The 12,915-nt window shown below is 56.0% G+C and overlaps 1 protein-coding gene across 1 annotated transcript; it reads left to right on the plus strand.

Annotated features, from left to right (window-relative positions):
- The first annotated feature begins 1,555 nt into the window (after window positions 1–1,555).
- LOC139806018 (aldehyde dehydrogenase family 3 member A2-like) lies at window positions 1,556–12,796 on the plus strand. The gene is made up of 11 exons (XM_071765090.1): window positions 1,556–1,757; window positions 1,954–2,185; window positions 2,281–2,366; window positions 2,455–2,663; window positions 2,849–2,966; window positions 3,089–3,230; window positions 3,401–3,567; window positions 4,075–4,174; window positions 4,291–4,424; window positions 8,713–8,857; window positions 12,627–12,796. The coding sequence occupies exons 1-11, from the start codon at window positions 1,596–1,598 to the stop codon at window positions 12,779–12,781; spliced, it is 1,650 nt and encodes a 549-aa protein (XP_071621191.1). The 5' UTR covers window positions 1,556–1,595; the 3' UTR covers window positions 12,782–12,796.
- The last annotated feature ends 119 nt before the right edge of the window (window positions 12,797–12,915 follow it).

A 12,915-nucleotide genomic window follows, 5' to 3' on the forward strand; every position in this document is an offset into this window, starting at 1 on the left:
AGCCCCCTGAGGAATCCTGCCCACCCTCTGCCACTCCCAAGGCTTGGCTGAATGTCACAAATATGTGACCTCTGCTTGTGGGGACAGACCCCCTGAGCTGTACCCTGGGACTGGGGAGGGAGCTGGGCTGCTTCTCCTCTCTTGTGTGCAAATCCACCCCTCCTCACCTCAGGTGTTGCCTGACTGGGGTTTGTTGAGATTCAGACACTGGCAGGGAACACCTTCTTTTGCTCCTGATGTGGGAATGTTCTCCTGGCCTCCGGGAGCCCAACGTGGGCAAAGCCACCCGGTGTCTCGCAATCCCACCTGGGCGGCTGAGCCACGGCTGAACGGGGGGTGGTCCAGGGCTTGGGTGTTCCCAGCACCTGGATATATCTGAGCCTGGAGCAGCAGCTTTGTCCACTTGTGGGAGGGAGGAGGGATTGCTCCAAGCTGTGTCAGAGAGACACTGGTGCAGGAGCTTTGCAGGAGACTGTGGAGAGAAAAGCTCTGAAGGTAAGGGGTTTTTTTCCTTTTTTTTTTTTTGGGGGGAGGGCGGGGGGTTGTTTTTGTTTTTGTCTTTTTGGTTTGGGTTTGGGTTGGTTTTTTTTTGTTTGTTTTATTTTTGAGTCATCTGCTTTCTGGGTTAGGACCAGGGCTGTCATGCATTTTTAGTGGTTACAGGAGAACCTTGGTGTCTCATTTTGTTAGGCAGGGACTTTCAGGGACAGCTCTTGTTCAGACCAAAAAGGAGCAGACTGCTCCTGGGAAGCAGGACAAAGCCTCTGCATACTTTTCATGTGTTTCTGTGAAGCCACACAGAGCCTTGAGGTTACAAGAAGAAGGGTGCTGGATGGCTGTAGGCACACAGCTCTACTTCCATCCTGCTGCCTGCCAACGCCACACTCATCTCCCACGGTTCAGCTCCTTGGAGCAGATGGTGGGGTTTGCCAGTGGGCTTCAGGAAAAAAAAAAAAAAAGCACCTGCAGGAACCTATCAGGAACAGCGTGGCCAGCAGGTCCAAGGAAGTGATTCTTCCCCTGTACTCAGCACTGGTGAGGCCACACCTCAAGTCCTGTGTCCAGTTCTGGGCCCCTCAGTTCAGGAAGGCGGCTGAGGTGCTGGAGCGGGTCCAAAGGAGGCAACTGGGCTGGTGAAGGGATCCAGAACAAGTCCTAAGAGGAGAGGTTGAGGGAGCTGGGGGTGTTGAGGCTGGAGAAGAGGAGGCTCAGGGGAGACCTCATCACTCTCTACAACTCCCTGAAAGGAGGTTGGAGCCACGGGGGGGGTTGGGCTCTTTTCCCAGGCAACACTCAGCAAGACAAGAGGGCACAAGAGGTCTCAAGTTGTGCCAGGGGAGGTTTAGGTTGGATATTAGAAAGAATTTCTTTACTGAGAGGGTGATCAGACACTGGAATGGGCTGCCCAGGGAAGGGGTGGATTCTCCATCCCTGGAGATATTTCAAAAGAGCCTGGATGTGGCACTCAGTGCCATGGGCTGGGAACCGGGCCGGTAGTGGATCAAAGGTTGGACTTGATCTCAGAGGTCCCTTCCAACCCAGCCAATTCTATGGTTCTATGATTCTCTGCTCTCTCCCTGCAGCTCTGAGCAGCCATGGAGAGGATGCAGCAGGTCGTGGGCCGGGCCAGAGCCGCCTTCAACACCGGCCGGTGCCGCTCGCTGGAGTTCAGGATGCAGCAGCTGAAGGCCCTGGAGCGGATGGTGCAGGAGAAGGAGCAGGAGATCCTGGCAGCCATCAAGGCGGATCTGCACAAGGTGGTGGTGGTTTGGAGGGGCTGCTCACCAGCCCCAAAGGGAAGGGTGCAAGGCCAAGGGCTGCCTTTGTGGTGCCAGGTGGCTTTTGCTGATGTCCCCTGTGGTCCTGGAGGACTTTTCCCTTCCTGGGCTGCTGCGCTGAGGGCAGGAGCTGGGTGCTGTCACCATCCCCTCTCCAAGCTCCCTGTCATTGCAGAGTGGGCTCTCCACGTACATCCAAGAGATCATGACTGTAATGGTGGAGTTGGCCCTGGCCAAGAATGAGCTGCCAGTGTGGATGGCCCCTCGACCTATGCCAAAGGGCCTGATGGAGATAAGGGACAAGACCTATGTCTGCCCTCAGCCCCTGGGAGTGGTGCTGATCATTGGAACTTGGAACTACCCATTCCTCATGGTCATACAACCTCTGATTGGGGCCATTGCAGCAGGTGGGTACCTGCTGGAAACCCCTCTCCTCTGTGGGGCTGTGGGAAGCATGAGAGGTGTGTGAGGGCTGAGGGGCCACAGTGGGTTTGTGTTGTAGGCAATGCTGTGGTGGTGAAGCCATCAGAGGTCAGCGAGAACACCGCTCGGCTGGTGGCTGACATCCTCCCCCAGTACCTTGACCCGGTGAGTGTGTCCCCACGTTGCTCCCTGAGTTTCTCAGCTCCTTGGGGATGTGCTGTGTTGGGGTGATCCCAACACCGTCACCTCACAGGAGCTGTATCCTGTGATCACTGGAGGAGTACCTGAGACAACAGCACTGCTGACCCAGAGATTCGATCACATCCTCTACATTGGCAGCTCCAGAGTGGGCAAAATTGTGATGGCAGCAGCTGCCAAGCACCTGACACCCGTCACCCTGGAGCTGGGTGGGAAGAGCCCCTGCTACATCGACAAGGACTGTGACCTGGGTGTAGCCTGCAGGTCAGGCTGTTGGAGCCCTTCTGGGCTGTGTGGGGGTCTAAGAAGTGAGACAGGGGCCCTGTCGGACAGGTGGACATCTTGGGGCAATTGTCCCCAGGGCACAAGTGTCACTTGGGCACCATTGGCTGAGCTGTGGGGTCTGGAAGTGACCAACTATGGGGAAACCATCTACCTTTCTCTTGTAGGAGAATAACGTGGGGGAAATACATGAACTGTGGGCAAACCTGCGTTGCCCCAGACTATGTCCTCTGTGACCCCTCCATCCAGGGCAAGGTGGTGGAGAACATCAAGGCCACTCTGCTGGTGAGCATGGAGCTGCCTGTGCCGTGGGAGCTGTCCCTGTTACAGCCCAGGCCTGAGTTTCTGTAGCTGGGGCTGTTGTGAGGAGGTGTTGAGCACTTTGGTTCTGCTTTGGCTTCTGGCAGGAATTCTATGGGGAGGACGTGAAGTCATCTCCAGATTATGAAAGGATCATCAACAAGCATCACTTCAAGAGGATCCTGGGCCTGCTGGAAGGGCAGAAGATTGCTCATGGCGGGGAGACTGACGAGGCCTCCTGCTTCATAGGTGCTTGTGGCAGCTGCTGGGGAGGGGAGGTGGTAACGGGTGCTTTGGGGGCTGTGTGTGTCTGTGGGTTGCTGGGTGTGTGTTAGCCAGAGGCAGTGCCCAGGACAAGGTCCAGTGATGGCTCACTTCTGTCCTGCTCACCCCATCTTCTTTCCTCCTGTTTTCCTCAGCACCGACCATCCTGACTGACGTTTCTCCAGAGTCAAAAGTGATGGAGGAGGAAATTTTTGGGCCAGTGCTTCCTATTCTGCCTGTGAGGAGCGTGGATGAAGCCATTGAGTTCATCAACCGTCGGGAGAAGCCCCTGGCCCTCTATGTCTTCTCCAACAACAAGAAGGTGGGTGTGGGCTGTGCCTCCTCTGCAGAGCTATCTCTGGGCACTTTGGCCCTGAGCGTGAGCAGTGCCAGGCAAGGTCCCAGAGGGCCCATGTTGGTTCCTCTGTGTGTGTGAATTGTAGTGTTTGGCTGATGGGGCCATGGAGTGTCTGCAGAGCTGTTGGAGACTCCAAGTCAGCTGCTAAGGGGCTCTGCATTTGCATGACTTTGTGAAATGGAAGGATAAAAGGTTGAATGTCTTTAATGATTAATTTAGTTACTTGTAATATATTGCTAGAATTACTTTTAACATATTGCTGCCATGTTTCCATCTTTCCTGTCCTTCCTCTGACCTTTCCCACTTCCTTTGAGTTACCATTGCATGGAGATTGTCATCTGAGTTGCCAGCCTGAAAAAATGAAGACCGTGACCAGTTGGCTCTTAGCTCTCTTCCTAGTTGTGCTCTAGAACTCATTCTGGTCTCTTCTGGACCTTTGTAATGTTTTGTTTGTTTGTTTTGTATTGTCAGTTAATCAAAAGGGTCATCTCAGAAACCTCCAGTGGGGGGGTTGTTCAAAATGATGTCGTCATACAATTCATCCTCCCAGCCTTACCCTTTGGTGGTGTTGGTAAGTAACTGGAGCTCTTGATGACCTGGGACTTGATGACCTGGGGATCATCAGTGGTTGGTTTGTATCCAGGTGGCTGAGCCTGTGGTGTGATCTGCCCTGCTTGTGTCCCTCAGGTAACAGTGGGATGGGTGCCTGCCATGGCAAGCACAGCTTTGAGACCTTCTCCCACCTCCGTGTCTACTTGATTAAGGACCTGAAGATGGAGATTTTGAACAAAATTCGGTACCCGCCCCTCACTCAGAAGAAGGTGAAGTTGTTTATGTTTGTCCTCTTGAAGTGGTACAACAAAGGCCAAGCAAGAGTGGTCCTCCTGGCCCTGCTGGGGATATTGGCAGCGGTGGTGGCCATGCTGCTCTTTGGCTCTTGCCTGTCTGCCTGAGTTTGTGTTCCCAGCCCTGACCCCTGACACCCCCTGGGCCTCCATCACCCCATTGCCTTGGCCTCTGCTCCCTGCCTGTGGGACTCTGCCTTGTCTCTCCTGATGAGTGTGGGAGGAGCCCCTCTGAAGCAGAGAAGCCCGCAAGGTGAAGGCTTAACTTCTGCTGAAACACCAGAATTGACTCAGACCTCAGCAGTGAGTGCTGACAGAAGGAAGGAGGCAACATCCACCCTGCTTTGCCGGCAGGAGCTCTTGGGAACGGGTGTGGGAATGGTTTGTCACAAGGGCATCAAAACAAAGGCAGTTGTTACCGAGCCTGTTATCTGTTTAATCTCTCTATTTAATCCCTGCAGAGAGCTGACCCATACCAACAATAGCCCTGACTCAACACAGGTGTTACTGCTGGGGACAGGCTGGGCTGCTTGTCCTCAGCAGCCACCCCAGAGCAGAGGGAAAGAGCTGCTAAGAACCTGCAGCATCCCATCCTTGAAAGACTTCACTCTTGAAGTCCTTTCTGCAGGAGAAACCACCTTCAGCCACCTAAGGCGTGCAGAGGCTGCCTGAGGGGACAGCAAAGGCTTTCTGAGCTCTGCCTCAAGGACTTGAGAGGCAGCAGGGACCATCACACCACTGGTGCATAGCATTTGGGGCTGCTGGGGGCAAGGACAGGGGAATTGCTGCCACCAGGGTCCTGGGTCTGGGGAAGTGTTTGTGCAGAGTGGGTGAGCAAGATGCCATCTCATCTGTAACTAAATTTCCATTATTTATTGGTTCATCTATTGGTAGTCATTCACCTCCAAACTTATAACTTGAAGCTGACCTTGAAGCTTTAGTGAACAAAACTTTTGTGCTCCTGAATAAAACCACCTGCCCTGGGTTACCACATGGGCTGTAGTTCTTGGGGCTGATTGTTCCCCTGCTCCAACCCTGCTCTTAGCCCCTACCCAAAGGAGCCAGCCCGAGCCCAGCTGAGGTTTTATTCTTTATTTGGCTTTTGTCATGGAGCAGCAGGGCAGCCAGGCTGTCCTGGGCTCTGGTTGGCAGAGCAGGGTGGTACCCTCAGGCTCAGTGGGCATCAGGCAGCCCAGAGCCATGGTTTGGGATGTTGGAACAGCCACAGGGCCCATTCCCAAGCTGTGGCTGAGCAGATGCTGCTGAATGCTTCTGGGGGCCCTTGAGTTCCTGCAGGACAGGCATGTGCTGGGTTCTCTGTGCTTTGTATGTCCATTGGTCCTGAGGAGCTTTTGCCTCCCGAAATGAGGTCCCCACAGTCCCTGGTGTGAGTCAGTGTTTGCTGGTCACCAGTTTTATGACAACGCCAAGTGCCAGCAGTGAGATGGCTGCGACTGCCACCAGCCCCCGGCGGATGATCAGCTGCTTGATGGTCATGGTGGTGGCTGCAGGGGACAGGGCAAGGGTGGCTTCCTGGAGCTCCAGCTGGTACGTTGGTCCATTGATCCTGGTGATGCCTGTGAGGATGACTCCGTTCTGCACTTCCACTCCGGCTGCAAGGAGATCGGGGCATGGTCACTGAGGGCTTTGGGAAGGACTGAAGGGCTACTTGGGAGGGTTTTGTCTGAGGTCTGAAAGTGCTTTATGAGCCACCCAGCACATGGATGTCTCCACCCCAGAGCAGAGCTTCAGTGGGACCCAGTGTCTGCAAGGTGAGAAGTGCCCAGGGTGCCCCATCCCTTCTTGTCATACCCCCCATCACCCTTCCTAACCCATCCCTGTAAGTACCATTTGCCCAGAAATTAGAAGTGTCACCAGCACTACCCCACATCCCCATTTCCTGGGCTTTTTCCTGCCTTGTGTAAACCCTGGGGGACCCTTCCAAGACCCAACCCTCCCACCACTGGCAGTGCCCAGCTCCTGGCCATACCTACACACCCCCTCGCCACCATGGCAGGGGGGTGATCATAGGGTGGTGGGGCTGGGTCCACACCCGAGGGCAGTTCCTTGCAGGAGGGTTCATGGCTGGGGTTCAGCTCCTCTGGTGGTGGCTGGGTCACTCCTGCACGGTGCTGAGCCTGGGGGAGGGAATGTGTCAGGCTCAGCTGGTGGCAAAACCTCTTGCCTGATTTGTTTGGCTGGAAATGTCACCGAGAAGCTGAAAGGGGCCCAGAATGCCCAAAGATGCTGGCTGCTGGGAACCCTGGGGGTGTTGAGGCACAGGGTGGTGCTCAGGACTGCAGGGCTGAGGTAGCCTTGGTTGTTCCATCTGCTTTGGGCTTCATGACCCTAGCCAAGGGTGGGAGGAGGTACAGAGGAAGCCCTCAAGGCCACCAAGTGCACAAAGGAGCTGAACACCGGGATGTGGCCGTGGTTGTGGGAGCACTGGGTTTTGTGGGGTCACTGGAGGACAGCCTGGGTCCATGGCATCCAACCCTCGATGCTCTCATCCTCAGTGCAATCCTGAGGCACTGAGGACCTTCCCCAGGGTGGGGGTGATGCTCTGGGGTTACCTCCTCGGCCGCCGTCCTCCAGTCCATACGGGAGATGTAGGTGATGAAGCAGGTGCAGAGGAGGGAGACACAGACCAGCATGCTGAGCCACAGGCCTGCAGAGGGGACAGTGGCCTCAGCCCAACGCTACTGTGGGGCCAAACCCAGCACGGGCAGCATCGAGGGACAGCGATTTGGGGGTTTGGTACCTATGACACCGATCTTGGCCACAAAGAGCAGCACGGCTGCCAGGGGCAGACCCACACCGTAGTAGCTCACAGCATTGAGGATGGCACCAAACTTCTGCTTGCCAATGCCTCTGAGCACCCCGCTGCAGGTACCCTGCCAGGGAGAGGGAGAGAAGGGCTGGGCACAGGACCACCCCCTCAGCCAAACCCAGGGTTCTGCCACTGCTATGGGGGGGCTGGTGATGAACCGGTTCCCCTCCTCTGCCTGGGTATTTCTGTCTCCCTACTCAGTCCTGTGGCTTGGCCCCATTTTGTGCACTTAGTGTTTTTGAAAGGTGATCCCAGGAGCTCTGCTCCAGGGTCCTGGCTCGTGTCCCAGTGCCCACCCTCACCAGCTCCATCCACCTGTGAGGCTGCTGCTCAGCACCGAGGTCCCCCAGTAAAAGCAGCAGCATCCCCAGGGACTTACACACATGGCTTCAAACAAGTGGAAGACAACGTAGACTGGCATGACCCAGGCCACCAAATCAACAATCTCCCTGGGGACAGAGAAGAGCTGACAATGGCTTTTGGGAACCAACCTCAGTGCACCCAGGGCTGGGAGCCAGGGCCACTCACTTCTCTTGGGTGAAGATGTAACCCAGCACATCCTTCGAGGCAGCTAAAACAGCCCCCACAACTATGCAAAAAAACCCTGAAAAAAAAAAAAACAAACCAGAAAGCAAAGTGCTGGGCCCATCCTGGCCACGACAAGGACCTTGGGAGCAGCCAAAGGGGGAGAGCAAGGGACAGGGATGTGTGCTGCAGGCAGGGGACTGGAAGTGTCCCTGTTCCTGCTGGAAGGAGCCTTGTCAAAGGCTTCCTGGTGTCCTGACCTGTGAGGAGCAGGCTGGTGGAAGAGGATCTCTTGGCTGTCTCGACGTCAGCAGCACCCAGCGCGTTCCCCACCTGCACGCTGGCAGCAGTGCCCAGCCCCAGGGGGATCTGCAAGCACAGGGCTGAGGCTCATGGGTGCATCCAGGTAACGGGGCCACCACCATGAGAGCAGAATGCCCATCAGGCAGGGAGGGGGATGGAGCAGAGGGTTTAATTGGAAACGTCTCCATAGGAGGGAGAGGCAGGGGCAGGGAGAGGTTTAAATGCAGATCGAGATTTGCTGGAGCTGAAATATGGAGAGACTGAGAGAGCTGAGGTGCAGGCTGGAGAAAAGAAGGCTCCAGGGAAACCTTAGGGCAACTTTTGGTATCGGAAAGGGCTACAGGAAAGCTGGGAAGGAACTTTTAACACTGAGTGATAGGACAAAGAGGAACAGTTTTAAGCTGAAGGAGTTTAGATTTAGATGAGATACGTGACAGAAATTCTGTACTGTGATGATGGTGCCATGTTCAAGGCCAGGTTGGATGGGGCTTGGAGCAACCTGGTCTAGTGGGAAGTGTCCCTGGCCTTGGCAGGGGGTATTGGAACTAGATGATCTTTAAGTTCCTTTCCAACCCTAGCCATTCTGTGGTTCCATGATTTTTGCAGATTATCTGTACTGGACTGTCCCTGGGGAGCCCTGGTGAAATGATAACCTGCAGCCCTTACCATGAAAGCAACAACAGACACCTCGTAGATGATGGACTGAGCAGAGAGCTCCACGACGCTCAACAGACCTGGGGGAGAGGAAAGGGTCAGTGCTGGGGGTGGGTTTCCAGGTGTAAGCTGCTCTCAATCCTTGTGACAGGCAGAGATGCTGCTCTGGGTCACTCTCTGGGGCCAGCATTTTACAGCTGCCCCTCTCTGCTGACCTATCAAGAAGCTCCCAATTTCATAGGTCCACCACTCGATGCATATCATGAGCATGCTGGGGATAGCCAGGGAGGTGAAGCTGTCCCATTCCAGCAGGCACTCACTGGACCAGCCTGTAGAGAAGAGAAATGTCACCTGGTGGAGGACCAGACTGGCCACGTTACATCCTCGAGAGCACCCAAGGCTGCTGGAGGTGCTGCTCCTCTTTGCAGAGCCACCAGGGGCTCCACAACTCCATGGATCTCCAGCACCAGAGTGCAGCTATGAGCTCTGCTGACGCCATCCTGTGGTCCAGAGAGATGAAACCTTCAGCTCATCCCTCCCGGAGCAGGGTGTCTAAGGGCAACCTCATGCTCATGTCCCTACAAAGCCTCAGCAGAAAGTTTCATTTCTCCAGAATTAATGTTTACTGCCCAACACGGGGCTCTACCAATGCTTGCTCGTGACGTGCTGCCACCAGAGCAACCCCTGGCATACCAGGCTGAGGTTAATATTTCACTGTCAAGACCAACAGGATTCACTTGGAACAAGTGGTGGAAGCTTCATGAACTTTCACTTAAAGGAAGAACCAGGGGGAGCTGGAGAGATGCCCTTACCTCCCCAAGTCTTCACGTGGAGTTTCTTGCCTATAATATACAGGAACAAGAAAATGGTTTGTGAATACTGAGCAACGGTGTTGGCCCAGGCAGAGCCCCTGCAAAGGGAAGGAGAAAGGACATTGGGATCCAGCTCCTGCCTCCCCGGCCTGGGAATGCCGGAGTGTCACGTCCTGCTGTGTCCCTGCCAGTGCCGGATGCTCGCCCACTCCTGGAGGTGCTGGTGTCCCCAAAAAGTCCCTTTCCATGGCCATGTGTTGTGTTTACTCCTCTGCAGGACGTGGACCTGACTCACATGATGCCCAAGTGGAACACGTAGATGAAGATGCAGTTTGCAATCACGTTGACGATGTTGCCGATGACCCCGCTCAGCACCAGAGGCCACATAATCATCTGGAGAGAGGGGGAGATGGGGGCTGTGGCACCTTCACCAAAGCTCCTCTGGAGAGAGGTGTGAAAGGTCCCCACCAGCCCCGTGCTCTGCAGCTTTCCCAGCCACAAAAACCTCCTTTGGATTATGTTACCTGCTTGGAAAATGAGTGTGTTGGAGGTAAATCCCTGACATGGGAAAGCACAAAGGGAGGTCCATCAGGCAGATGGATACAATTGGCCATAGGATGGGATGATCTCCAGGGTCAGAGCTCCTCCAGGGCACCCGGGCAGTGGTGGAGGCAAATGCTGCCTCTACACCAGGAATGGTGAGCGTGAAAAACCCCAAGTGCACGGTCAAGGGGAGCTCTGAGCTGCGATTGATCCCTCTGTGGGACTCACCTGGTTCTGCAGGTATCTTATCTCCAGGTTATACAGAAAAACTGCCTGGAAAGGAAATCAGTGGATGAGGTGAGATGAGAGCTGAGGAGGAGCTCTGCTGCTACAGTGGAAAATAGGAGCAGGACTGCTGTGTGTGGCCAGCACCCAGGGTGCCCACAGGGACTCACCGGCAGAGCAGGGACAAATGCCATCACGTAGTGCTGGGTCAACCTGGGGGACACGAGGGGCATGGTCAGCAAAAAGCCACGGCCATGACCCCCTCCCTGCAGCCAGGAAGGGAAAGGTGGTGTCTGGGCCATGGGGCCACCCCACCTGGAGACCTCGGGGTCTTGGTGAATGAGGAGTAGGAACTGCTCGATGTTGATGAGGATGGCACAGCAGGGGAAGCAGCAGAGCAGGAGGATGAGGATGGCACGCTGCAGGATCACCCCCACACGCAGCAGGTTCTTGCTGCCATAGGTCTGCAAGGCAAGAGGGGGGTGAGCTATGCTGTGCTGGCAGCTCACTGGGAGTGGGGGGGGACACTGCAGAGAATGGAACAGCCCTGAAAACACCCAGGAAGGATTTGGGATTTCAAGGGGAGCACAGAGTTTTGGGGACAAGCTTCCCCAGATTGCAGGTGCAGCCAGGGCTCTGGGCAGCATCAGCCAGAAACCCAACCCCCCGTGTCACCAGGACAAGTGCCAGCATCTCCTACCCACCTGTGATATCAAGGTGTCACAAGCCGAGGACAAACCATATCCTACAGAGATGGCAGTAACGTTTATAACCTGGAACCAGGAGTTAAAAAACAAAGCTGGAATGAGAGGATTTAAGACTTTAAGGTAGGGAGAGGGGCTCAAAGGGAAAAGCTGGAAATCTCCTCCATTCTTATCTGCCTCCATCCCCAGCTGCCTCCATCCCCAGATCCTGTCCCAGACTCAGTGGGTGGGAGGTTGTGCCCAGTGCTGGGAGAGCCCCTGGCAATGCTTACAGCAATGGCCAACGTGACCGAGGCCAGCTCGACCTTGCCCAGGTGGCCACAGAATATGGAGCTGACGAGGTGTATCAGGAAGATCATCAGCTGGATCAGGATCTAAGCATGGGGAAGAGGAGAGCCGAAGGTCAGAGACAATGGAGCTGGGGAGAGAGCAGGGGCATGGAAAGCAGCTGTGAGCATTCATCTGAGTGCAATCAAGCAACTCAGTCCCTCAGAGGAAGCTGATCTGAGGGTTTTAAGCCCCTTGCTGGCTGTTTAGAAGCACTCCAGGTCTTTTTTCTCCAAGAGGTCTCCCATCAGCCAGGCTCCAGCTCCCTGTGCCATCAGGCTGTGGTTGCGGCCGCTCCAACCCCTCAGCTCTCTCCTCCCAAGGTCCTTACCAGCGGCCCCGCCAGCACCAGCAGCTTCTTCGCGTCCTCCAAGAAGTTCTCCGGGATCAGTCTCCGAAGCCCCCGGCGTTTCTTCCCCGAGCTGCCGGATCTCAGATCCTGCTGGCCGGCAGCCACCGCCTCGCCGAAGCCGCTCTCCTCGGGGAGGTTCACCTGCTTCATGCCGCCGCTCTGCCAGGGGGGAGTGGAACAACCCTGTCCCTCTGCACTCTGTTAAAACCCCCTCGGACAGGGTGAGCCACGGTGCAGCCATGCGTGGGGTGAACTTCACCCGGGGCTGGGCCGGGTGACCGGGTGCTCCTCGCTGCCGGCAGCCGGGAAGGCGATGGGAGGAGTGTGCAGTGGGGACAGGGCAGGACAGCGAGGGTCCTGTGCACCAGGGAGAGGAGCCCACACGAGGTCCTACGAGGGGATGAGCCTCCCCGAGTTGCTCCTGTGAGCCCTCATACCTCTCTCCTGCCTGGAGGGTTGTCCTCCTCTTCCAGCGGCGATGGAAGATCCGTGTGCCGTCTTCCGTGAGGCACTGCCAGCAGTGGCAGGGACGCTGCCGGTCTCAGCCCCTCTCATCACAAGACGGTGGTGGCCAAGACAAGCCAGCCCCCTTGGCTCCAGCTCCCACAGTGTCGGGTTTCACCGGCACCCCGGGCCAGGCCAAATATAGCGGCTGCCTCGGCTCCTGGAGGGGCAGGAGGAGGGGAGCTGAGCCCACCGTATGGACCCTCTCCTGCACGGATCTGCTGGGATGGGGTAGCCCAGGGGACAGAGTGAGGCAGCTGTCCTCCTCTCCCTGCTCCCCAAAAATGCTGGGAGTCTGAGCAGAGTCTTCCACATCAGCCTCACATCTGGGCAGAGGGTGCAGAGGTCGGGGTTGATGGGTTTTCTGAGCTCCTTCGGGTCACATCTTCTCATCCCCAGCCTACAGGAACCCAGTGCCATGTGCCAGCAGAGTCATGGGGGGACATGCACCAGCTGGAGGTGGGACTCACCCTGCAGGGACAGGTAAGAGCCTGGGACTGGTTCTGATGGCAGGGGTGGTCAGGCAGTGCTGGGGTGCTTGTATTAAGACATAGGACATTCCCCATGGCCCCACACCCCCATCTCCCATTCTGCTCAGCAATGGTGTGGGAGCCACGGAGGAGCACAAACCCTGCTTTTGTACCTGAGGGGAGCAGAATGCTTTGTGACCCCAGTCAAAATGAGCCCC

Source organism: Heliangelus exortis, chromosome 21, assembly GCF_036169615.1.
Source record: "Heliangelus exortis chromosome 21, bHelExo1.hap1, whole genome shotgun sequence".
Lineage (NCBI taxonomy): Eukaryota > Metazoa > Chordata > Aves > Apodiformes > Trochilidae > Heliangelus > Heliangelus exortis.

Excerpts from the sequence above, each read along its gene's own strand:
- LOC139806018 (XM_071765090.1), top strand. The coding sequence starts at position 1,596 with ATGGAGAGGATGCAGCAGGTCGTGGGCCGGGCCAGAGCCGCCTTCAAC. Across the intron at positions 2,664-2,848 it reads GACCTGGGTGTAGCCTGCAG|GAGAATAACGTGGGGGAAAT; the intron begins GTCAGGCTGTTG and ends TTTCTCTTGTAG. Across the intron at positions 3,568-4,074 it reads TCTTCTCCAACAACAAGAAG|TTAATCAAAAGGGTCATCTC; the intron begins GTGGGTGTGGGC and ends TTGTATTGTCAG.